Source organism: Miscanthus floridulus, chromosome 8 (genome assembly GCF_019320115.1).
Source record: "Miscanthus floridulus cultivar M001 chromosome 8, ASM1932011v1, whole genome shotgun sequence".
NCBI lineage: Eukaryota > Viridiplantae > Streptophyta > Magnoliopsida > Poales > Poaceae > Miscanthus > Miscanthus floridulus.
This window is the reverse complement of record NC_089587.1, coordinates 226,391,775-226,418,384: the sequence shown is the minus strand read 5'-3', so window position 1 is coordinate 226,418,384 and position 26,610 is coordinate 226,391,775. Positions and strand designations below refer to the sequence as shown.

General features: G+C 43.2%; 1 protein-coding gene and 1 long non-coding RNA gene across 2 annotated transcripts in view; both read right to left on the bottom strand.

Moving 5' to 3' along the window:
* The window catches only part of LOC136478394 (uncharacterized), a 29,969-nt gene extending 11,957 nt beyond the window's left edge, over window positions 1-18,012 (bottom strand). The window contains exons 1-2 of the long non-coding RNA XR_010764252.1: window positions 17,396-18,012; window positions 17,045-17,098 (exon numbers count right to left, since the gene is read on the bottom strand). This is a non-coding gene — a long non-coding RNA (uncharacterized lncRNA). The remainder of the gene's footprint in view (window positions 1-17,044; window positions 17,099-17,395) is intronic.
* Window positions 18,013-23,065: 5,053 nt separating this feature from the next.
* On the bottom strand, window positions 23,066-26,474 carry LOC136475217 (replication protein A 32 kDa subunit A-like). The gene is made up of 10 exons (XM_066472771.1): window positions 26,237-26,474; window positions 26,011-26,127; window positions 25,776-25,873; window positions 24,920-24,961; window positions 24,720-24,797; window positions 24,563-24,641; window positions 24,380-24,475; window positions 24,216-24,298; window positions 23,879-23,950; window positions 23,066-23,804 (listed from the first exon to the last, which is right to left on the bottom strand). Exons 1-10 carry the CDS (start codon window positions 26,321-26,323, stop codon window positions 23,720-23,722), a joined length of 837 nt encoding a protein of 278 aa, XP_066328868.1. The 5' UTR covers window positions 26,324-26,474; the 3' UTR covers window positions 23,066-23,719.
* Between the last annotated feature and the right edge of the window lie 136 nt (window positions 26,475-26,610).

Below are 26,610 nucleotides of genomic sequence, written 5' to 3'. Positions count from 1 at the left end.
CTTTGCTGGGTACTATTCCGTAAAAAGGTGTGCTTGTTGGTGTAATCATCCTGGTGAGTTGTAGTCCCATTTTCCTTAGAGTTTCTAAAAAGATGATGTTAAGTCCAGCTCCTCCATCGATTAGTACTTTGGTGACGGTCATACCAGCAATAGTCGGATCTAGAACCAGTGGATAATGGCCTGCGTTTCCCACGCTAGTCCATTGGTCTTCTCTGGTAAATTGGATAGGATACTGTGACCAATTGAGGTATCTTGGTATAGCCGGTTCTGCTGTCATAATGGTCCGCAGTGCTAGTTTTTCTTGATGTTTGCTTCTACAATCCAGAGCCCCTGAGAAAATCACTGCTACCGTTCTCCTGGGTTTTTGGAATCCTTTGTCCTCGTGGTTGTCTTCTTCTCTTTTCTGATTGTCCTCTTTGGTGTTTTCCTTACTATCTTTTCTTGTGTATCGATCATTGAAAGTGTAGCAATTTTCGATGGTGTGCCTCCCACTAGGGTGCAATGGGCAACGTATGTTTTCAATGTCATCATATCTTCTAGGTTTGGGAAACTTCTTTGATTTGTCGGCCATTGCCACAGTATTGTCTGGTCTACATTTTCTTTCTTGATGTCTGCTATTTTGGTGATTTTCCTTGTCCGGGTTGTCTTGGTTGCTTCTGTCCGGGAACCTCTCTCGTGTTTTTTCTTCTGCAGTAATCATCTTTTCTACTGTACATCTGAATTCTTCATTGTTTCTCAGATTTTCTTTGCAGAAGTCTTGAAATTGCCATCTAGCCATGATTCCATGAGAGAAAGCTTCAATTACTTCTCGTTCGGTTATGTCATGCACTTGAGCTCATAGTTCGCCGAATCATCGATAGTAGTTTCTAAGACTTTCACCTCCCTTTTGCTTGAGTCCTTTTAGTTCTGCATGAGTGATTGGGTGTGTAATGATTCCTGCGAAATTCTCACAAAAAGCTCTTTGCAAATCCTCCCAATTTCTGATAGATCCTGGATTTAGTTTATCGAACCATTGGAGGGGCATGGCCTCTAGTGCCATGGGGAAGAAAAGGGTTTTGATATCGTCGTCTCCTCCGGCTAGTTCAATTGATTGTGAATATATTCTGAGCCATTGCTTCGGTTCAGTTTTGCCATCATACTTGGAGTGATTAGACGGTTTGAATTTGTGAGGTAATCGCACCAATGCGAGCCTGTTCGCAAAGCAGGGGAACCTGTCATGTGCCTTGGTTTCTTTGAATTCAGATTCGGTGCCTTCCTCTGGCCAACTGTTGTTCTGATGGGAACAATCTTGCGAGGTTGTCTGGGTAGGTACCCTGCTCCTAGTCTTCCTTAGTTGTTCAAATCGGTGGCCTTGATTATGTTCCTTCCTACTTCCTCCGTCATGGCTTCCACCCGGCCCAAGTCTTTCGAAAGCGGATTTCCTTTTATTTTGATCTTCTTGCCGGTGGGTTGTTGATCTGGCGGGTAGTCTTGATCGAGCTTTCTCTTCATGCGTTCTCGGGATTGTCGATCGGAGCAAGTCCTGGAGCTGTTCATACTTCTCACCAGGATGCGAAGTTGCTCCGAGTTCTTCTAATGCTTCTCGAATCTTATCGTAAGGCGTATTCGCCGTGTGTCTTCCTTCGACTTCTCGTTGCGATTTTCTTTTGTCGTACTCAACCAATTCTGACTCATATCTTATCCAAGCTTCCCTGCGCTGCCTAGCACGGTGTTGGCGCCCTTGCTTCAACTTGTTTTTTCTTTCTCTAGCTTGTTTCTGACTAACTGTTTCTCCATCGTAGCCCTGGGCAAAGGGTGATATGTTGGATTCTGATTCATCTGATGATCTGACATCGGGTGCTTCCAGGGGATTTAATGGTGACCGTGGTCGTCGAACCATGAGCACTTCTCATGCATGAGTCATTCTATTATTGGCGTTAGTTTTCATGCTTTCGGAGTCGCTGATAACTTTAGTGGATGCCTCGGTGTCGTAGATCGAGTCTCCTTCTTGGTAAGGTAAAATAGCTGTTGTTGTTGTGCCGACTAGTTGGGTTCCGCTACCCTCAGGAACGGAATCCGGCCAGTGGATGATATAGTCCTGCGATGTTATCGTTAGCACGAGACCCTCCTGAGCTCCTGTCAGTGGTATCCCGAATCTTGGATTGAAAAATCTTTCGACCTGTCCCTGATAGGATTTTGTCATGTTGTCGAGCCCAAATGGAAAAGAACTCGACTTCTTGAGAGAATTCTGGGGGTAATCCGAGTTGTTTTGGGTTATGCTCTGGAATCTTGCCAAAAAAGAACTCGGTTTCTTGAAAGCACTCAGATAAAACTTCGCCTTGGAGCTTGAATTCGAATCGGATACGAGTGGTCATAAAATCCGATTTGACTCGGATACTATGAGCTGCGCGAATCTTCTGGTGAGCTGATCCGTTGCAGTTGTTGAAATAGGAACTTCTTTTAGATGATCTGGATCTTCGAGGAGATGGCTTTGAAGCTTGCCGTTGTTGTCTGCCTCGTAGATCCATGAGCCGAAGATGAAAGTTGATCCCGTCGGGAAAATTATGTTGTCGAGGTCCATCGAGCTCTCGGAAGCAAAGTCGCCGAAATCCCCTACCTGGCGCGCTAGCTGTCGATGTTTTACCACCGATAGCCTGCCACGGGGGTACCCGGGGCAGTATGTTCGGGCTTCGGCGTATGCCGAACTCGATGGTTTACGCAAGAGACAGCCAATTTATCCTGGTTCAGGCCCTCGATCGTAGATCGAGTAATAACCTTACGTCCAGTCGGCCTTAGCCTTTGCGTTGGATTGATTATGATCTGCTCTGTTCTCCCCTTTGACAGGAGCATTGCCCTCCTTTATATAGTCAGGAGGCTAGAGTCCTAGTCGGTTTACAATGAGATTTCCTAGTATGATTACTTGATAGTTCTACTACTAAGATTTACATGGGAAGAATCCTAGTTGAACTAGATCTTCTCTCTCCCTTGCGGGGTATCCTATGGGTCCCGTATCGACAATTAGTAAGAAATATTATTAAGGTAAATGAGAAGTTCAACTTAGATAACATGTGTTAAGTTCTCTTCCTACTTACATGCGACCTAAACCACTCATGGAATTGTTCATGCTGCATTTGGTTGATAGCTCATTGGTTTCGAACACCAATTGAAGATAGATAATGAGCATACTTTCTACAAAGGTCAATTTTATCATCTTACCATTGCAAGAGAATCTAAACATATGGTGTGAAGTGAAACAGATTACTTACTCCAAGTAAGGCCCTATATTTGCATAGTTGAACAAAACATATCTATGTGCTTGCAGCCAAGTCTTGTGGTCTAAACTCACTGTGCACTTCCCAGCTAAACCCCAACTAATGCTATCAAAGAAAGGGGTTGTGGAATTTTTAGCTTGTAGTTCTTCAACATTTCTAAGTGCTTGGCTATGTAAATAGTGTCCACATAGTGTATGGCTCTCATAAAACATAGAACCCTTCATAATTGATCCCTCCGGATGGCTTTTTGTATGAACATCACCTTTTAGTCTCATCAAAAACCTATACAAATATAATAGGCTCATTATGTTGTAAAATAGTATGTATTTTTTATATGTATGCTGCAATACGCTCATAGAAATTACCTCTCAACAGGCCACATGCTATGGAAATGTACTGGACCAGCCAGTCTTGCTTGTGCAGGAAGATGGACCATCAGATGTACCATAATGTCAAAAAAGGAGGGTAGGAATATAGTCTCTAGAAGGCTTAAGGTTTCAGCTATTTCAGCCTCTAGACTATCCATATCACTTTTGTGGAAAACAGAAGCACAAATTTTCTTGAAGAAATGACTAACACGAATCATTGCAGCACTAACTACTTCTGGCAATACTTTCCTCATAGCAAGCGGTAGTAAGTGTTGTAGAACGATGTGGCATTCATGACTCTTAAGGCCGAACACCTTTCTCTCATTGACATGAACATTGTGATGTATATCAGATGCATAACCAGCAAGAAACTTTACCCCTTTTAGTACTTCACAAAATATTTTTTTTCTTATAAGGACTCATTGTATATGGTGCAGGTGGTAAATAAAATTGGTCTTCAACATCAATAGGGTGGATATCGCTTCTAATACCTAAAGTTTGAAGGTCTAAGCGAGAATTCAGATTATCCTTAGATTTCCCATCGGTACCCAAGAATGTATTAACAAAGTTCTCATACACATTTTTCCCTATGTGCATGACATCAAAATTATGTCGCAGCATCAGTTCTTTCCAATAGGGAAGTTTAAACCAAATAGACCTCCTTTTAAAAATGACTAATGGCTCCCCTTCTTTGTGTTTCTTCCTTGGTGGTTTCTTTCCATATGGATCCTTGCCAAAAACTGTAACAATATCTTTAGTACACTCCAACACTTCCTCCCCAGAGAGTGGAGTAGGTGCCTGCCTAAATTCAGTTGAACCAAACTTATCTACATCGAACCTAAATGGGTGATTTTCATCCAAAAACCTATGATGACCCATATAGCAAGTCTTGCTGCCATTACCAAGTCTATGTGAACAAGTATATGAGTGGCAATCAGGACATGCCGCTTCACCAGCAGTGACACAACCAGATGCATAGCCTAGACTCGAGAAATCTATAATAGTCCACAACACTGCTGCTCATAATTGGAAGTACTCACCCTTCGATGCATCATAAGTTCTAACCCCCTTAACAAACATATCTAACAAATCATCCACAAGTGGCTAGAGAAAAACATCCATATCACTACCAGGAGCATGTTTTCTAGGAATTAGCAAAGAGAGTATGAAATTTGATTGCTTCATGCACATTGATGGTGGAAAATTGTAGGGAATACATATACCAAGCCAAATGCTATAGCTAATACTTTGGGTTCTATAAGGATTAAAACCATCGGTGGCAAATGCAAGACGTATATTTCTGCTATCCTTAGCAAACTCGGGATGTTTAAGATCAAAGTCTTTCCATAGAGGAGAATCTGTAGGATGCCTAAGAACATCATCTCTTGTTCTCTCCTCATCATGCTATCTTGTTAGACTTTCTGTTTTAGAACATAGAAATAATCTTTGGAGCCTTTTCTTTATTGAAAAGTACCGAAGAACCTTCTTAGGAACCTTGTACACATGTTTCCCATCTAGACTCTTCCTAGCTGATTTCCAACATGAAACCTCACACTTTGGACATGATTCAAATTTTTCATGTTCCTTCCAATATAGAATGCAATTATTGTCACAAGCATGAATACTAATGTACCCAAGTCCTATGGACTTAATCAATTTCTTAGTTTCATAGTAGTTTCTAGGTAGTGTTGAACCCTCAGGTAAGACATCATTAAATAGATCTAGTATAAGGTCAAAACTTTTGTCAGTCCATCCTCCAAGGAGCTTGATGTGAAGTAGCCTAATCAGGAAACGTAGTTTACTATACTTCTTGCAATTAGAAAATAATTCTTGACTATTGGCTTCTACCAACTTTTGGAGGTCAACTAGTTCTTTAGGAACCTCAACAGAACTGTTGTCTTCAAAATCCCCTCTATCATCTAAACCACAAGCTAGGTCTCTAAGCAATGCAGATATGTCATCCTCTTCACTAGACTCTTCCACAAGATCAGCACCATCACCATTGTCGGTATTCACAAAAGAGGAACTAGCTTCCCCATGTAAGTTCCAAGTTGTGTACCCTTTTAGAAACCCATCACATATCAAGTGCTCTCGTATATCACTTGAGTCTCTCCAAAATGAGTTAACACACTTTCTGCAAGGGCATAGTATCTTGTCCCCTACCGCTGAATTTCTAAATGCAAAAGCTAGGAAACTGTTGACCCCTTGTAAGTATGCCTTTGTGTGCCTAGCATCACTATTGATCCATGATTTTTCCATGAGTCTTTGTGGGGACTGAGTGTGTACCTACAGTACTTGAATCTGTTGGCTACAAGCAATGAGAAGAGGACGACGTTGATGCAGCAGATCTACGACTCGTTGGGTTTAGTGGGCTAGCTCCATAGTACTTTCACCTAGGGAGCTGAAATGAATCAGAAAGAATAAATCAATTATGCCTACTTGTAACACTGGAAAGAATGGTTTCGGGCTTACGGTAAGAACAAGTATATAGACCCCTCATTATTTTTAGAATGGTTTCAGTAAGGAAACATGCAAAAGCTAGGAAAAGAAATTATCCCAACCACTGCAAATGTAAACCCAATACGAAGAGCTTCCCAAAATTATCCCAACCACTGCAAATTGACTGGTTGGGGCAGCAAAGGATAGATGTTCACATCAATAGATGGGAACTGGTTACATGTTAACATTAATCCATGGGCCCCATTCAAAAGCTGGACAAGAGCATCAATCCTCAAAACATATTATTGTGGTATAGGAGATGATTCTTATGAGATGAACGCCAATTCATACCAACTGCTTGATAAATTTGTGTCATCTCCTTCCAATACCATGAGTTCAATTAGCCTCTTGGATTGCTTTATACATTTTCATGTCATAATATAGATTTGCACCAAAAATCAAGTACGGGGTACATAATAGTGAAGCCTGAACTACCATGAACAAAACTGAATCAGGTGCCCAAACTTCTGATTACGATTACATCTGACAGTGATACAGCTAGAGCACACAAATCCACAACAAACTAATGGATGGATAGCTCAAGAAAAAATTCTCAATTTCAGTGCTCGGGATAGCGAAATAGATCCTATAGAATGGAACTCGCTATCAAGGCAATCGATCCAACAGCTTGCTTACCAGGAAAAAAAGGAGTGATGCAGCGGCACGGTCAGCTTTGGGGGCGCGTCCTCCACCGTCGCGTGCTCCAGGGGGCGGCGTGCTCCACCGTGGCTTGCTCCAGGGGGCGATGGGCGGGGATGGGTGGGGTAGGATTTGAGGTGCTGCACTCCGATCGGTCCAAATCTCATCCGTAGGGGCTGCACTGTGGAGAGTAGGGACCGAGCTGGCCTAGAGCGCATGGCAACGAAGGCCACTAACGCTGCTCGAAGCTGGCTAGAGTGCGATCGAATAGAGGGGGCGGGCGAGCGGGAGCTTGGGGGCTGGGCGAGGTGAGCGAGCGAAAGGCTAGGATTCGGGAGGAAGGGCAGCGATGGGTAGGAGATTGCGAGCGGTAGATTGGGGATGGGGCGGGCTAGGATTTGGGAGGGAGCTGAGCGGTGGCGGGCATGAGATTTGGGGCCGAGCGGGCGTGATTTGGTGGGAGAGGGCGGCGGCGCAGGCGGGTTCAATTCGGCACCGCTCCTGGATTTGGGATTTGGGGGAACAGAAGGGTCTAGGGTTTCTGACTTGTGGACTAGGCCAAAATTTGTGCGGGAGCTTGGCGCGAGAGAAGTGGGCGCATGAGCTAGGTGGGGCCCATTTATTTTTTGCGGCAGACTGACTGACGGTGTACATGATATTAGCGACAGATCATTAAACGTTAAAAATGAATACCTATAGCGACAGACGCTGAATTGCTAAACGTGGATTTAGCGTCAGATGGTCCGTGAGTTATCTTTAGCGTCAGATCATCAATCAATAAATATAATTTATAGCGTCAGATGTCTGACGGTGATGTGGTGTTGTGGTGTAGTGGTAGAGGTCTTTATTTTTATTTTATTTATATGTATTTGTTGGTGGTTATGCGTCATGTCTTGTGATCGGTTTTGTTGTTACTATATGGAATGAGGAGCTAGTATCAGATTACAAGGCATTGCCAAAGGCATGCATGGTCACCAAAAACAAAAAATACATGGTAGTTGCATGAGCTTAATCAATTTGTTGTTCCAAAAGAAAATATTATGTATCCGTGGTTATATTATTTCAGCTTTTACTTTCCTTTCCTTTTCAAAGTACTCCCTTGCTTCATGATTCGTAATTTGAAAAATGGAATGCTACCATTAAGACGTCTGGAAGGCTGGACGCCTTGCTCCACTCACTGCTGCATGCGCTGCTCGCCTAATAAAAAGAAAAAAAAATCAACTCCCGCACGCCTCGCTCGACTGCTAGCCCTCTCCTAGTTTTGGCGCACGGCTGCCCTCTCTTGGTTTCGGCACGCGGCTGCCCGTGAGTCACGGCGACACGACTGCAGGCCCTGCTAGGCGTGCAGCCACCTACGAGTCGTGACTCTTGGCTACCAGCCCTACCGGGCGCGGTGAGTGGCCGCTACCTCCTTGCCCTGTAGCGCAGCCACCGCGAAGCCGCTACCTACAAGCACCATCGGGCCGTTGTCCCTGGCAAAGTCCACATGCCGACGAGCCTCCACTCTCCAAGCAGCAAGGAGATGTTTGCGCTAAAACTGCATGTTGCAAGACCTGTTTTAAATGTTTCAGAGGTATGTTGCAAGTATTTCATACGGATGTTGCAAAAGTAGTCGGAATGTTGCACATGTTGCAATGGTTGTACACGTATGTTGCAAGCTCCTGTTCTCAATGTTTCATTTGTTTTTTTCCGACGTATGTTGCAACTGTATTTATCAGGATGTTGCATATGTTTTCACACGTATGATGCAAGTGTTTTATCTAGACGTTGCGCGTGTTTACAATGGCTTCAAGTGTTTTTTAGTTGTTTTTGCAAGTGTTTGAGGCGCATGCTTCAAATGTTTTATTTGTTTTCAAACGTATGTTGCAATTGTTGCATCGATGTTTTAAAACTAGACCGAGTGTTGCATCTCCCTCTTTGCCTTTTCTGTTATCTCGCCTCGGTGTCAGGCGCGTGAAGGCGGAGGCGGTCTGTACTGGCACAGGCAGGACGTGGGCGGGAAGGCTCGGGACGCGAGATGGGGGGCAGCGGTGCGGGCGTCCGGATGTCCGGGCGTAGCCACGCCCCATTGGTTAGTGCTTCATCAAACTTGAGTTGCCTCTTTGTCTGTCTGCTGTTGCATTCATTCTCTCACAGTTGAGCCACGAGAAACAAGCCCGAGAGAAACGGAACTTATTTGCTTTTCCGAGGAGCCTGGCTCCACGAGGCATCTTGCATGCAACAGGCCTAGCCCCATCAGCTGTGCGTCGAACCAAACATATGATTCTTGCACACAGCGAACCAGGTTGAGCTACATGGAGCGCACCAAACGCGCCCTTAATTCATAAACTGGCACTAGGCCAAGAGACGAAGCAACCCTAGCAACATGCCCACATGAAACGAAGGTCCAAGCACACAAGTCCACTATTGACTTTCCAATCAACCAACCAGTACCACGCATAATGCCCCCCATCATGCCAGCTTGCATTGCCTCACCACAACGAGACTCTCATCTCGAACAACAGCGTGTTTGAGCTCGGTTTCTTCACGCTATAGGGGCGGCACATATCTCGGAATTTGGTACATTAAATCCTAGGGCCAACCATTGTTTACAGGGGCGAAGCTAGCACAAAATTTGAGTGGCAACCTTTTACTATAGCTACACAAAGGAAGATGCATTTTCTTTGAATACCCATAATTTGAGTGGGAGCACGTGCCCCCTGCTCCTTCTGTACTGGGTCAGCCCCTGATTGTTTGGGTTGCCAACCGGTAGAAGCCAGTGGTTGGTACCCTCGGAGAGCTATGGCTCTCAGCCGACGGGCAGCTCTAGGTCTTCGACGTAAATATGGTGTCGTGGTCTTCGGTGGCGGCAACGCACAACTACTGGACACCAGAAATTTCATGATCACTTTAAAGAATAGAAGCATTGATGATGAAAGTATATGTTGGCAGAGCTTTGATCATCCAACCGGCACGCTGCTCCCAGGGATGCAGCACGGAGTGGATCTTCGGTCCGGAGTCAGCACAAGCCTCACCGCCTGGAGAAGTGCGGCAGATCCATCAATGGGTAATCTAAAGTTCCAACTATCCAAGGCAACAACCTCAACTAGTTCGAGCTCCTGAATGGAACAACCAAGATTTATGCAACTTCCACGTGGAACAGTGGAATTTGACTTCCCCGTCCTCTCTGGCTCCAGACGAACCTAGCTACTTCTCTATTCGAATCCCTTCACTTCTATCCTGCTTAGTGTTGGACAACTCTTAGGACGGATCAAAAGGCTAATCTGGATAAGCAAAAAATGGATAATATTCTTTTATTGCCCATCAGACCCTGCGATGCCTACGCCTACTGTGGCGCCAACGGATACCGCGTTGCAAACAAAACTCTGATATGCAGATGCCTGCTGGGGTTAAGCACCGATCACTGTGCAACTAGAGGCTGCAAGACTTTTCAAATGGCTATGTCCGTCAGAAAGCACTTGTATGCACTAGAAACAAAAGCACCGACGCATTTTGTTGTTTCAAGGGGATGAAGTTGCCTGGGGCCAAGTTGGCCAAGGAATATAGTGGGACTCTCAGTCAACCAATGCTGGGAGTACGCTGCCTCGAGCATTGGCTACAGTATCTGGACGGGCGAGTTGCTCGACATGCGCCAGTACAACCAGGGGCTGACCTAGTACACAAGGAGTAGGGGCATGTGCCCCCACTTAAATTCTAGGTTTCAAAAGAAAATATATCTTCTTTCGTGTAGCTATAGAGATCCATTAGTAACAGGCCGCCACTCAAATTTTGTGCTAGTTTCAACAGGCCTGGAGGATTCAATGGTCGGTGAAAAAACAAGGCAGCTTCAAGCCTAGATGGCCGGTGAAGTATACTTTCGCACAAATGAAACAGATTACCATGTCCTTTACTGGTATATGAGTACATGCATAATGGCTCTTTAGATTTGTACAAATTTGGAAGCATCGTTGATTCCATTGAGAGAAAACAACTTCAAGTTGGATGGGATCATTGTTGGAATAGCACGAGGTATCGACTATTTGTATGCCGGCTGCATAACATAGATTGTCCATTTTGATATTAAACCATAGAATATCTTGTTAGACCAGAACTTGCGCCCAAAGATATCAGATTTTGGGTTAGCAAAATTCTGTGAAAAAAGGAAAGAGAGGTCGATATTTCTGGTGCATGAGGCACTGCTGGGTATATCGCACCTGCGACGTACAATCGAGTTGAGCTGGACAAATGCGTCAAACGGGTAAGACTTGGAGCCACAAGACACGTAGCCACGTAGGAGCGTTGGACATGGCCTTATCATACAGAATTTGTTGCCTGCCTGAGTTTAGGGGCAGTACTCATGTACTGCAATAATATGAAACACTAGCTGATGATGAACTTTAAAAGAGAGGACGAAAAGACACTAGTTGATGATGAGCTTTTAAAAGAGAGGACGAAAAGGGGCGCAGAGAATGTCTTCCTTTCCCTGATGATGAGCATAATAATAATATATAAAAGATGCAGTGAGAAACACAACACACGGGGAATGCGATGAGTGGAGGGAGAGAGATGAGACGATGGTAGTGGTAGATGATACATGCATATATACACATAGCTGAGCTGGTCGACATCACTAACCAACTGCTCTGATCCGTTCCAGCCTCACTCACTCACTCAGATCCATGGATCTGCGTGCTGTTGTTGTCTGCTCTGCTGGCCGGATCGGAGTGTCTGTTTGGACACTGACACTGCACTCCAGGCTCCAGCAGAGAAGGAAGGTACGTACTACTCCTTCTGTTCCTTAAAATAAGTCATATAGATTTCTAAAAAAAATTTTAAAATATAGATATGTATCAGCTCCCACACTGATAAATTTATAAACCTTGCCACCGTACATAGCACATGCCTTAACTAATCCCTTAGATTTAGGAAGCAATCTGATTGGGAAAGAGAAGATGGCCTGATTTTCCTTTTTTTTCTCGGTCTCACGTCCTTTCCCAAGCCGTGCGTTAATATTGGTGTTAAAAATTATATGACTTATATTAAGGAACGGAGGGAGTACATAGCAAGCACATCGAGAAGCTTAAGCTAGAAAACAAATGAAACCAAAAAGTAAGTTGCATTGCATGCCCAATCCAAGTAAAGAAAAGCAAAGCAAAGTTGGTGGCATGCATGCTTTGCTGTGCAACGCATTGCTTTATGGTTGGCTTTTTGGGACAGGGATAAGCATAACGGGGGCACTACCACTAGCGCTGAGACGTTCGACGCCCGCAGCGTGTCGGGACGCATCTCTCAGTCCCCAGCCAACCAAATCGTGGATGGCGTCGTGACCCACCATTGGGACCATCTCAGCAGACCTCGTAAATAGAAAACTAAATGGACCAAAGCGCTACTTGGCTGCATAACAGAAGGGGACAGTGTGCGCTCGCGTCCGCACCGTAATCCCCTGGTGTCTCCCGTCCGTCGGCCCCCAGCACACCCCCTTCGCTGGCCCTCGTTGTGTCCTCTCCGCAGCATGAGAAGGATGCAAGGCAGCAAAAGACGAGGAGGAGACACCAAGGCGAGGTAGCGAAGCGAGGAGGTCGGCGGTGCAGAGCTCGTCGGGCAGGTGGATGAAGCGCAGCTGCGACGGGAGGCGCGAGTACGGACGGGCGGGCGGGGGGGGGGGGGGGGGGGGGGGGTTGGCAATGGCGAGCGGGGGCGCACAACACAAAGCGGCGCGAGCGACGCGGGCAAGTGGATGAGGATGAGCCACAAGGTCCGGATGGGAAGTCACGCGACCGACGCGGGCGAGTGGACGAGGATGAGCATAATAACATGGCAATGACAAACAACGACTCATCATATCATATGATAAAGATTTATCACACGCCGCACACCTAGCTAGCTACAATTAAAGAGAAGTCGAAAGCTAGCAATTCTGTCTCCACAATTATGTTTTCCTGCCCACATTCCCGTCCCCTTTCCCACTTTCCATGTTCGTGCTGAAAATTAAATAATAATGGAGTAGTGATTTCTAAGCCCGGCAGGGAGGGTTGTTATTGCTGATGAATATAATGCTGATTGGATGGAATGAGAGCAACCCTGCACCTAATAATAAGCAAAATAATAAAGCTGTACGTGATGTCTGATTGCATGATGGACTGTGACTGCTCTCCAAACCAAATTCTGAATATTTTTGTGTGTGTTTATATCCTTCCTGTTCCTGTTAGAGTGTCATGTCAGCACCAAACGACGTAGGAGTACTTGAGACTGCCTGCATACATGTACTCGTTGCATTTGCATGCTACGACAAAGCATATATGTCTAATCTGCCAGTCATCATGCATGATTATGTTCAAATGTCTGATTGTCTGAAGCTGTACTAGCTTGCTTGCAGCTGAATTATCTATTCATCCATCTGTACTTACTTATGTGTATGTCTGATCAGGACCACCACACTTGCATTTCGCTAACATACTCCTCCTCCTAGTGTGCTGTATTACTGAGCCCACAAATTCACATCAACTATTTTATATCATCAGCAGAGTCAACTGGGAATGAGATTACTTTCAGTCTGTAACATAAAGGGAGAACTATTCTCTCCGTTTCAGATTGTAAGTTGTTTTGATTTTTGTAGGTACATAGCTTGATAGCTATGAAAAATCAAAATGGCTTAAAATATGGAATGTAGAGAGTATTTCAGAGAAAAAACATGCAGAGTTTTTTTCTTTTTTTTTGCATGCTGCACTCTGCACTCTGAAAATTACTGTCTTTCAGTGCACTGAGTTGTTGCATCCATCAGCTCCTCGGCCGCTGGCTGCTTGAAGCATTTATTTAGGCACGCAAATAAAGAGTACTAGTGCAATAGTAAGTCGGTAGCTTTATGTTCAGTTTGCATTAGTTGAGGGCATGCAATCAGTCAGGGGATGCCCTGCCCGACACTGGAACAAAATGGAAACGCATTAGCAGCTGCACTGCAGAGGTAGCTCGTCATCAGATATATGATTCAGGGGTCATTATCCGTGAACTTTAAGGTGTTGTTTGGATGCAGTCGAATTCGCATCAATTCACATGTGTTGAGGTGGATTGGAGTGAAACTTGAACTAAATTTCACCCTAATCCACCCCCAACACATATTGATTGAGGTGAATCAATAACATCCAAACAAGGCCTACTACGTATACAGCAGCAGAGGTGAGCAGGTTGGGTTGGTGGAGCAAGCTACAAAACACACAAGGAAAATTCTCTCTTGCATGCATGAAAAGAAAGGAGAGAGGAGAAGCGGCAGCGAGGCATCAGTGTGTGCATGCTATTGCTATCATGGCATGCATGGTCCGAGCACGAGCAGGGGCAGCAGCAGCAGCAGGAGGAGGAGGAGGAGCATGTCATGGCATGGAATTCTGAATCTCATGATGGATCCACAGTGAAAGCAGCAAGGCGACTGAGGCCTTGTTTAGTTCCAAAAAGTTTTTCTAAAAAGTGCTACAGTATCCATCACATCGAATCTTACGATACGTGCATAGAGCATTAAATGTAGACGAAAAAAACTAATTGCACAGTTTAGTTGGAAATTGTGAGACGAACGTTTTGAGCCTAATTAGTCTATGATTGAATACTAATTGCCAAATAAAAACAAAAGTGCTATCGTAGATAAATTCCCAAATTTCACCCAACTAAACACAGCCTGAGCAAGGCAACGCAGGGACAGAGAGATCCATGGTTGAACAGCGGCCAGGAGTATTCCTTTCCTACCATGCACAGGCAGGCAGAGGTAGCAGAGAGTCTTGCATTGTTGTGTCACTTCATCTCCCTGCCTTGCCTGCCTGCCTTGGGCCGACGCAATTTTCACTCACCACAGCACCAACTCTAGTGGTAATCGATGATGCAGTGGTGATGTGGTGAATGAAGCATGGATGACGATGCGTCATGAACTCATGATGGTGGTAGGAGTGAAAAGAAAAGAAGGGTTCTTTCCTTTCCCTTCCATGCATGATGATGATTCAGGCAGCAAGTGAGCATTGGTGTGCTAATTATTGGGTTCAGTTGAATTTAGTTTCAGTCAGTGCCTGCATGAATTGGCATGGCAGCTTTAGATTTCCAGATATGGGATAGTAGGGCCTTGTTTAGATTGCAAATTTTTGCAATATGGATACTGTAGCACGTTTCGTTTGTATTTGACAAACTTTGTCCGATTATGGATTAACTAAGCTCAAAAGATTCGTCTCGTGATTTACAACCAAATTATGCAATTAATTATTTTTTTTACCTACATTTAATGCTCCATGCATGCGTCCAAAAATTGATGTGATGGAGAGAGAATGAAAAAACTTGGAATTTGGAGGTGATCTAAACAAGGCCTAGGTTGCAAATGCCTGCTTGCTTTGCTTTGCTGGAGACTGACATTGTTGATGCATGCATTTGAACTGAACTGGAGTGAAGTGGTGGTTTCCAAAATGCGATAGTGTTCAAGTGGAGAGAAGAGAGATGCGAGAGGAGACGAAGAATACAAAAGGAAGGGTCAGATGCGCAGGTGGGAATGAAGCGACAGGTCAGGATGGATGGATCGACGGGACACGAGGGAGGAGATGAATGAAAAGCAGCTCAGCTCCATGTCCATGGATGGATGGATCATGGATCGTCGTACACACACGCGCGCGCAGAGATGAGTCATGAGAGACGACAGGGACAGAGCAGCAGCAGCAGCAGGGTTGGAGAAGGAAAGAGGTGTGTGTCTGCTCGTGTCTAGTAGTAGCTTCTGCCATTTCAATCTTTCTGGGCCAACAAAGTACAGTAGTCCAACAGTAAATCAGCAGCTACTCCTACTGCTGGCTTGCAGCATAGCTCCTCCAGTCTACACTGCACCTTCCCTTCCATAAATAATTTTTACTTTCACCAAGTATATAGAAAATATTAATATATATTGGTGATACATAATTACTATTATAAGATTAATTTATGAGTATATTTTTATAGTAAAAATTTATGAAATATATATTTTCTACACAAATTAATCAAAAGATTTGACTAGAACGAATCTCAGCGTGACATTTTTATTTTATTTTATAGGTCCTTACTGTATTCTTAATTAGTAGGATTGGAAATGAACTAACAGTTAGTTAGTCAAAGTATATTTATGCTTATATATATATATATATATATATATATATATATATATATATATATATATATATATATATATATATATATATATATATATATCTATATATATCTAGAGAGAGAGAGAGAGAGAGAGAGAGAGAGAGAGAGAGAGAGAGAGAGAGAGAGAGAGAGAGAAGTTGTAAAAACATATTCACACATTTCATATATCCAAAAAATAATAATGTACGTACAACTAAACTACACGTACGGGCCGGTGCCCTTTGCTCAAGAATTAATGCATATTAAGCACAGTATGAGATGTACTGTATTCGGTTTGAGGCACAGGCAGGCACCCAAGCATATATCGAGCTCCTTTGTATCTTGACAATGTTTAGTTTTCTGCTCGATCCTAAGTAAAGAATCTGTGACAGAGTACATGTTTAGATAATCTAACGCCACACAGTGCACAGCAACCAAATAAACTAAAGTCAGTAACATTAATTTTTAGCTGAATTTTATGTAAGAATTCAGTTGCATTATTGCATCATCAAGGGCCGGGCCAGGGTAGATTTCTCTCTCTAGCGCGCGCGCTCTCTCTCATATGTAGGTCTTACAAAAGACAGGTAAATTCATAATATGATTATATTAATTTTTACTGCTATAAAAGTTATGCAAGAAATAGAGCATCGGTATGTACTGGTACTGCTTGTATACAGCAATAATTCCTTGGTCGACCAACTCTCTCCTGCTGGCTGATGAACTAACTAAAATGAGTCTCTCCTCTAGTGTAAAATCTGGCACAATTGTAACAAATAGAGGCATATTGGACTTTCACAGGAATCAATTCAATTTCTTAAGAAAAGAAAGAAAAATCAAGAAAATTTCACACAAATTCCAAAGCGGCCTAACTAAAATCACATGGTATAACAAAGCACACACACAAACACAATATATACGGCAGAAAATTCCATCGTCAGAGGTTAAGAATCAATAAGACAAATAAAAGTCAGGGCTGGCAAAGAAATTCCGGAACAAACTCAATCGACACCAAACTGGAAAAGAGAGAGGCTGGATCTGTCAAAGAATTATATTGGAAAGTGGAGTTAAAATAAAATAAAAATCAATTCGCATCAAGTAGTGATCCCAAGGAAGAAGAGATGATGTGCAATACATACGATAACCATCAATCCAGAAGAATTAATGAAGAAGAAAGGGATCGGAGGTTCGTACCTATATATAAGAGATGTGATGGCAGCCAAAATCCGGCCGATCCAGCACCAGCAGCTACGCATATGGCCGCATCGATCACCGCATGCATGCATGCAAAAGATGGAGTTGTTGGAGATGGAATAGGGCGGGGGCGCCGGCCGGCCGGCCGGCCGGGCCGCCGGGGCAATATTAATCAAGCAGCTAGCTAGCTAGGTAGCTATCTACCTATATATATTAGCCAGCTTGTAATTCAGACAAAGTCAGGCATGGATAATTGAGAAATTATTGAAGAATTATTATTGGGACCGGGCATCATAATAATCGATCAGAAATCAGAAATTTAAGAACAAATAAAGACAGATATAGATTTACCTAGAGGTAGGTAGCAGCAGGCCCGCAGAATCGAAGGTAAAACATAGACAACGATAATCTATCATGAATGGTAGTCGACGGCGTCGAAAGACAGACGCGCGCCATCTATAGTCGGCGGCGGCGAAAGACAGATGCGCGCCATGTTTTCCAAGGACTTTCTTGAACCATCAACAAGACCGAGCAAGCTAATAAAGGATCCACATGAATCGATCGAGTTCACAGTTCAAGAAAGCCTGTGGAGAACATGACCGCCATCTTGCTGGTAGATGGCTAGCTTTTTCTTCCCTTAATTTGATTGCTGGCTGCCGCATGTATTTATAAAATTCTCTCTTCTCTCTGTTTGATCTGATCTGCTGCATAATTCTCTAGCTCTCTGATGTGCACAAAGACAGTGAGATCGAGTATATGTGTGTGTGTGTGTGTGTGAACTGAGATCTAGAGAGGGAGGGGGACGGATCGGAGGGAGCTTCGAGAGAGGGAGAGAGATGGGGCCGTATAAATAGACGATCCATAGAGATGGATGGAGCCATGGAGCGAAGAGGATGGATGGATCGGAGAGGCCGCGCCGCCGCCACAAAATTAAACATCCGGCTGGCCCAGGTCCAGGTCCAGCTGGAAGGACATAGAATAGATACAGACAGCCACCACCATGCATGGGTGGGAGATGCCGGCGGCAGGTAGCAGGCGAGGGGAAGAAGAGAGAGATGAGCTAGAGAACGCGGCGGTCACCATCATCATATACTAGCAAAGAGGGCCGGCCGGGGAGGATATGATAGATGCATGGTCATGGTGGGCGTGGTACCACATCGATCGGGCCGGGCTGGGTTGGGCCGGCACGTACGTGCTGTGTTGGCTGTATAGTACGCCAGCCCCTAGGCACTAGCTAGCTAGTTCCTCAAAATAAAAAAACGCCAGCTAGCTAGTACGCAACTTTCCTCACACGTGCGGTGTTGTAGATTTTAGGTTTTTGCTTTAAAAGTTAACTTTCTGACTTATGGTTTATGGTTGCTGGCTTTTTGCTATTGGTTTTTAATAAAATTTTAGCTTCCCAGCATCACTTCAAAAGCCAGCAGATAAGCCCATATCTTAGTGTGCTTTTCAATTTTTAGTTCATTTTCTCACAAGCCTGCAGCTTTAAATTTCTAGGTTCTCAAAATAATTTAGGAACCACATGCACATACAATTTACTCATTTTATTTCTTCATCAATCCTCCCTTCTACTACAAGCTCATGCATGATTGTACGGACTCGTCAACGACATAACTTTTTTTTTTACACTTTCACTAATTCACTACCAAAGCTTTATTTCCCTGTACCCACAAAAAACTCTTGTATACGATTAATACCCACATATACATGTCCACCATACATATGAACCTGCAGAGGACTAGAACTCTAGATTTTGAAATGGCGCGCATTGATAGTCACCACAATCGTGTTGTTAACTAGCAAATCATCCACCTTACAAAAAATAGGACTAATAAGGAGACATGATGGGAACCAATAATGCATGGGGTTTGATCTATAGTACTACCTGATTATTACAATTCTACATTATTCGTCCAATCCTAAGACATCATCTCAAGTTTATATAAAAAAGTGTTTTAATATTTATGTCACCAAATTTGTATACTAGAAAATATATTTCATGATAAATCTAATGATACTAGCTAATCTGTAAAATATATCGGTATTTTTATATAAACTTGGTCAAATATACATGGTATATAATGTATCTAGATATATGCATGTCCAGATACATATAGCAAAATCCACATACCAATTCGAAAAGAAAAAATCTACATACCAAGAAAATGTCAAAACGACTTACAATTTGGAATGAAGGGAGTATATGATATGGTTCCACTTATATGATGATATAAACCTTATAGAATTATGTTCCTTTTTGGTACCGAGATATATACCTCAAGGACAGGCTGCAATCACAATTCTTCATGGCAGCTGTTGTGCTTATCTGCTAGAGCATTTGGACAGCAAGAAATGACGTACATGATCTTCAAAGAAATGCCAGAAGCCTCTTCCGAAAAGAAATTCTCTTGCTTCTGCATAGAGTGAATTCAAGCCCCCCCACCCCCCACCCCACCCCACCCCCACCCACCCCAATTTGAACAATGGATCCAAACCCTAGTGTAATTCATAGACTTAGCCTGATTTTTTTGTTTCTTAAATTCTGCTGTGAACTCTTGCTTTTTTGCTTTAATTAATAAACTCAATCTGTAGGGGTTGCTGCCCCTCCGGTTTATACACACACACACACATGAATTGTGAATTGTTTGGTTTCAGGCTAGACATCGATGGATCGGATCAACATTATTGGATTTGTGGAAGGATCACGGCCGGGCTGTCCGGGCCAATAAGAGAGGTGGTTGTGTACGTACCAGCACTAGCATCACATGCGCCATGAGTACTGTTTACACTTTTCACGTGTACTCTAGCATCATCATATATATCGCGACGAACTGACGGAGGCCCATGGCCAATCAAACATTTCTGATTCCATGGCAGCATGCATGCATGTTGATTTACTGCATGCCTCTGTGTCCTGAAATATAAGGAACAAACACTGTAAAAGGAAATATATATTCACATGCATACCTACTATTAGTGTTTATCACCAACCCAAATATAGTAATCAGATAGGCTTATATGCCTCATTTGTCTTACCACATAATATATCTTTAAATTACTTGGATACCTTATATTTCAGGACACAGGGAGCATGTATATTAGAGAGATTTCTATCGACTTATCTAGAAAATAGGTTCAGGTCTACCTGACTGTCTGTCTACACACAAATGAGAGCCTACAAGATAGGAAGAGCGGCTAGGCCATGACGAGCGGATCCTCTAGCTAGGGAAGGCACCCGGCCATGACGGATCCGATGATAATTCTGATTATCACTATCCACTATCACCAATAAGAACGAAAACCGACGATGATAGATAGTGCACTACTGCACTATCCACTATATCATCGTCGGTTTTCGTTCTTATTTGTGCAGTACTGCATGAAGTAGTGATAATTTACTTCATGCAATAGTGCATCATATTTGTGCAGTAGTGCATGAAGTAAATTAATAATCCTAATAACTAATAATTGCAGGGCACACGCAGGCCATAAGAAAATTAATTTACCAATAGTTATAATTAATTTTCATGATGCATGCATATAGAGAGTACGGTGCATGGGTTAGTTACCCTTCCACGGAGAATATATAATACGGCATGAATACAACTAGCATACTTTGCAGAGAAGTAGAAGATGAAACGAAGTGCATGAAGTCACAAGTACATATAGAAGAAGGAAGGAAGAATGGTAGATTAGATCTTGATGAAGAGACGACGAAGACTCAGTGCAGTAGTGTCGTTGCGCAGCTACTAGCAGAGTATGTAACAACAAGCTGGCAAATCAGCAGCTAGCACCAAACGGAACAGCTCATCAGATCACGCTGTGTGCCTGCCAGGTGGTGATGCTGTGCCAACGCTCGACAGCTATATATCCCTATGCAATCATCGTCCAACAACGACGATTCCATATAATGCATGCATGAAATCCGTTTCGATCCATTCTTTTGTTTCTTCCCCTTTTTCTAGGTGCAGATCTAGAAATATATATTTACATTTATATTTGTAATAAGGACTCCTTTATTTTCATTATTTTTCAACCTCGAATATGTCTCTCCTTCGAGGCTGCATGGTTATAAATTTACAGGGAGCTCCATACTTTCAGCTGAGGTAGGAGGCCGGAGCACGAGCCAATCCGTAATAGTAGCTACCAAGCAGGCAGCAGGACCAGCTCGATCATCATGATGGATCAGCTCGTGTGCATTAGGTGCAGCACTGTGACAGTACAATAATGTGGTCACCATAAGCTAATTAGATCTACCAACCACTAATTAACAACAGTCCTTCTCCAGTAGCATATACAGTTCTAGCAGTATATTTCATCCTGTCGCTAGATTTGTTACTATATCAGTTATAATTGACCACGTCGGTACATTCTGTCTCTTGGTTGCTTCCATTTTCTAAAAGAAACCAGCTAATTATATCAGGAATTGCACTATTTACTGGAGTAGTATCTATGTCTGTCTATCAGTGACCCTGAATTTTGCAATGGATGTTTTGGTGGTGTGGAGATGTGCGCCAGGGAAGGTAGTGGTGATCCCTGACGTACAGGGACATGGATTTTGTGGCACTGCAAATCCGTCAGCCAATTCATATTTCTCTTGATGAACCACCACACCACAAAACATTATGAGCAAAGTGCCAGTGAAATCGCTGTGCATGCGTGCCTGGCCTGCTTTTGCATCTGAATTATTGGCTCCAGATTGCGATTGGACCAGCTACCCGAATCAAAGCTATTGGCCAATCTACAAATGTCTCGCTGTCCATCTCTCTGTCTCTCTGCCTGTCTGTATCTACATCTTTTCATGGCTCTCTCGCAGTCATTCAGTCGGACTGTCGTAGTATGTATGGATAATCAGTCAATCTGCACATGTATGCAGACATAACCAAGTCTTGGTACCATCTGTATGCAGAGATAACCAAACAAACTCGCCAATTCCCATGGAATTCTATCGATTCATGAACTAGTTTAGGAATTCAGGAAAATGGATTCCTGCCATGCCAATATACTGCTAATACCATCAGTCTGTTAATGCCATGCCATATTTAGCCTATCCAGGGTAAAGATAGGATAAAACGTTGGAACAAACCTTTCGTAAATTCCATCAGAAATTATACTTTCAAAAATTCTAGTATCCACAGTTAGGTCTATTTAGGAATACATGGGAAAGTCCAAACTAAATTTCTTTTGCCATACGCAAGAAATGATAAATTACTAGTGTGGACGCACGAAAAAAAAAACACATAGCATATATATGGTCCATTTTAACATAGGTATCTGCATTTTCTTTAGCAAAATGAAGATATGATTTGTAACAAAATTTGTATTTCTTTAAAAAAGAATTACCCCATGTACACCTAGATCGCCCTCAAGATAGATAGTGCCCAACATAACAAGAGACAGAGATGGGTACAAAAGCTACTGTTGTGCAAACAAGAAGGAACTGTACGGTTAGTAGCTAGCTTCCAAGTCCGCCTCACCTTGTATTTGGGCAAGAAGCCTTAGGGCCTGTTTAGTTGCCAAAAATTTTTACGCAGTATCCATTACATCGAATTTTGCGGCACATACATGGAGTACTAAATGTAGACAAAAAAAAACTAATTACACAGTTAGGTGAAAAATCACGAGACGAAACTTTTGAACCTAATTAGTCCATAATTAGACACTAATTGCCAAATACAAACGAAAGTGCTACAGTAGCCAAAACCCAAAAAAATTTGGATCTAAACGCGGCCTTAATTGGGCTCGTTGCCGGTCTTATTTTTAAGTAAATTTGTAATGTCTCGTTGCCACTCTGTTCGTTTATGCTGAAATTTAACTTATGCTGAAATATTATGAGAGGGAAACACTATTCCATGACTGAAAAGTAGTGTCGCTTGAGCTTATTCAGCACTACACTTAAGCTTATTCAACGTTACTTTTCAGCCATGAAACAGGTTTTCCTCTCACAGCATAACAGTTTGACCGCTGGACAGTGTAAAATTCAAGCTTTTCAACATCCATGGAGAGGCAACTGTTCACAATTCGAACTGTATAGTAAGTCTCCTGTAGTTAGGTGCTTGCACACATGGACAAACAGCATCCAGTACAAGTATGCATGACCGGTTCACAATTTGTTTGGTTAGTCCACCATCCGTGGATTAGTATGCAATTCCTTCTGGCAGCACTGTTGCTTAAAAGCAGCATAATAACTTTTAGCTTTATCCCAACCCAGCACTGCATCAGTACATAATCTCATCAACAAAATAGCACATCATACTGGCAAAAGGACTACACAATGATGAAAACATACCACACCATATCGATTTGTCACTACTGAGACGAAGATTTACTACTCGTCTTCATTGGCACAATTTCATCAGATGATGAAAATCAACTAGTTGACACAAGATATAATATTTCCATAGCCCATGCATATAGGACCATCTAAGATAGGTCTAACACCATCAAAAGTCTTCCTTGACACAACTTCATCAAATGATGCAAATCAACTAGTTGACACAACATGATATTTCCATAACCCATACATTGAGGACCATCATAGATAGGTTCAACACCATCAAAATTCCCTTCCTTTTCAGACTTTGGTAGTATAGGGAGGCAGAATCAGTTCTGTCAAGTGATACTTAGTCCTCTGCCATTCGAGCAGGCTGACTGCGCTTGATTTTGGCTACAACTTCAATCGGTTAAAGCTGACTTGAAGTGGAAGTCATCAATTGTTGAGTAAAGATGCCCGCCATCCACATGGAAATCAATAGCCTCCCTGCATAACAAAAGGAGCCGCTGAGAACTCTGTTTTTTCTGTGTGTGCTAGTGAAAGTGAAGAGAGAGCTCTACTTGATCTTCTCCTTTGGCAGTTGTTTGAACCGCTTGTATACTTCATCAACATGCACCCCGTGCTCACTCTCACTGTCAACAACAGAATGACAAATAAAGATGAGAAAACATGCTAACCAAGGCATCACAACAAAGCAAATTTTTATTTGTTAAGTGAAAGGGCAATTATTAAACGTAAAACAGGTAATGCGGCATCATATTTTCATAAGAAAGAAATAAATATAAGAAAGAAAAGGATGATTATGTGTAATATAAACTTTATTTAGGGCAAGTTATTGGAAAGGCTGATCAAAACATAGTACACGGAAAAAGGAGGGGCCACAGATATGCGACTTACAGGTTCACTGGTTCACTAAAAAAATTCAGCACCTGCTTGTTCAAATCAGTATCGGATCCACTTGCTCCACTAGTCAATGGTGCCTATAGGAATTAGTAAGACATGATGATATGTGAAAAGGTTTTGATTAAATAATCAATGCAATAACTGCAACTATAACTTACTGGATTCGTTTTCAAAGATGTTGGTGTGCTTGATTCACTGAATCCACTTGAGACTGACACTCCCATAGAAGAACTGGTCCGTGCAGGACTGCCAGCCTATGATATAAACCAGAAGCCTTGTAAAACAAAGCCACGGAAAAGATAGCAAGGAGTATATGACCTTAGTACAGGAAAGGGTGACACCTTTAATTTCGTGTTCTCTATATGCATCCGAACACACTGAATGAAATGCAGCGTAACCTCATTGAAATCAGTTATAGGCCTGAAAGAAAATAAATATATTATTTGTTGGCTGCATTGCAAGAATTGTTCAGCTTAAACGAAGTTACTGCAAGGATACCTAATTGAGAAAGCAGTAGCACGCTTCCTCTCTTGAAGTCCCTTGAGGCTTCCAATGACCGCGACGTACATACCATTCCTTGATAACCAAAGAGAGAGAGAAAAAACTGTGAACTATCCGCACAAAAGCATGTCGACTTTCCTCCAGAAAAGATAGTGAAATGCTTTAGGAACAATGTAAAGGTTGTAGCTTATACTTACTGAATAGCAGCAGTTTCGGAAGAATCTGAAGCATCATTCACCCTGCGAAACAGAAACATAAATAACATAACTTTGTGTAAGGAAACATATTACTAATCGCAGACAACCAACATGATAAGCCATGAATAACTTGGTTGAATGTAGGATTATGTAATTGGCCTAACATTGGAACTGGTGACTATATCTTTTTTTATAAAACAAGACAGATCTCCTTATCAATATATTATTGGCAGAACTCCAGCCGGCCATTTCTTTTTAGAAAAGGAAAAAGATCTTCACTGAAGTGCAGATTGAGTACATTTTGGGGAACTGACACACAAGATTTGGCATGGTAGGAACTTCAAGGGCCAGGTTGGTTATTAAATCAGTTTGCAGAATATTTTGTGCTATATATTTACATCAAGATTTGGTAAACCAACAATGCAACATCTTGTTTCTGTTCAGGTTAGTCTACACGAATTCTGCAAGCAGTAATTAAAGCTGGCAACAATATACGATTACTTTCAGGTTAGCTTTTCTTGACAAGTTGGCATCAACAGCGCAATTGGTATCACTTCTGCTACTTATCAGGTCACTGAGAATCACTATCCTTGCAGGGAGAACTTGAAGTTGTTAAGGAGGTTCACATGGAGGATACAATGGCGAGGCAGGTTCAGTGGTTGGAAGGAACAACAGATGGAACTGTTACTGAAACATTCCACTTCCACAGGTATGCCTTTCACATGCACCTATGCAGTTTTGTGGTTATAACCTGATGTTCAGCATTGGTGTTTATGAGCAAATGATGATGTGTTCTGATAAGATTTCTGGGATTGACTATGAGAGAACCAAACAAGCAGTATTACGGTAGGCTCACCATCTGATGAAATCGAGGCGGCCGGTGCCATCATCGAGCGTGAATGTCACATCGGTCGTCCGTTCCACCTTGCCGTTGACCATCCCCACAAGTCGAATCTGAAAAGGGAACCGCGGCTGACGAATTAACGGCGAGAACATGTCCATGTCAACGAATCAAAGCACGACGAAGAGGAGGAAAGGCTGTGAAATGCATAGCACAGGGGAAGAGGAGTATCGAATCTAGGGCCGCGTACGTTAGCCATCTCGACGCCATCCACGACGAACGGAGCGCCCTTCTCGCCGGTGCCAGATTGCTGCGCGTCGACGACCTGCTTCACGGTGAGCGGCATGGTACTGGACGCCCCGCGCATCTGACAAATCCAATCACACAAGTCAGGCAAGTCCATGGCTAAGGGAACCGACGGATTGAGGTTGAAGAAAGCAAAAGAGGGAGTCCCCGCGGCGAGTGGAAGAGAGGACCTTGGAAGGCGTGGTGGAGTCGGCGGCGGCATTCTGGGAGGAGGTGAGCTGTGACGGCGAGAAGTCGGGTTGGCTCGACGGCATCATCTTTCCGGTCACGAGCGGCCGCGGCGGCGGCTGAACGGCTTGCGGGTGGGCAGATGAGAGGATCGATGGGAGGGGATCTCAAGGGAGCGGAGTCCTAAAGGCGGAGCAAACTGGCGGGAGACCGGGGAAAAGCGCGGGAAATGAATCCCTGCTTCCCGCCATTTGCTATCACGGTGCGTGAGCGAGCGTGAGTGGGTATGGCTCGGTGTGGGCCTGTCCACATTCGCTGACAGATGGGCCTGACCGTACTGTTACGGCCGAGGGCTGATACAGGAGGGATAGTCAAA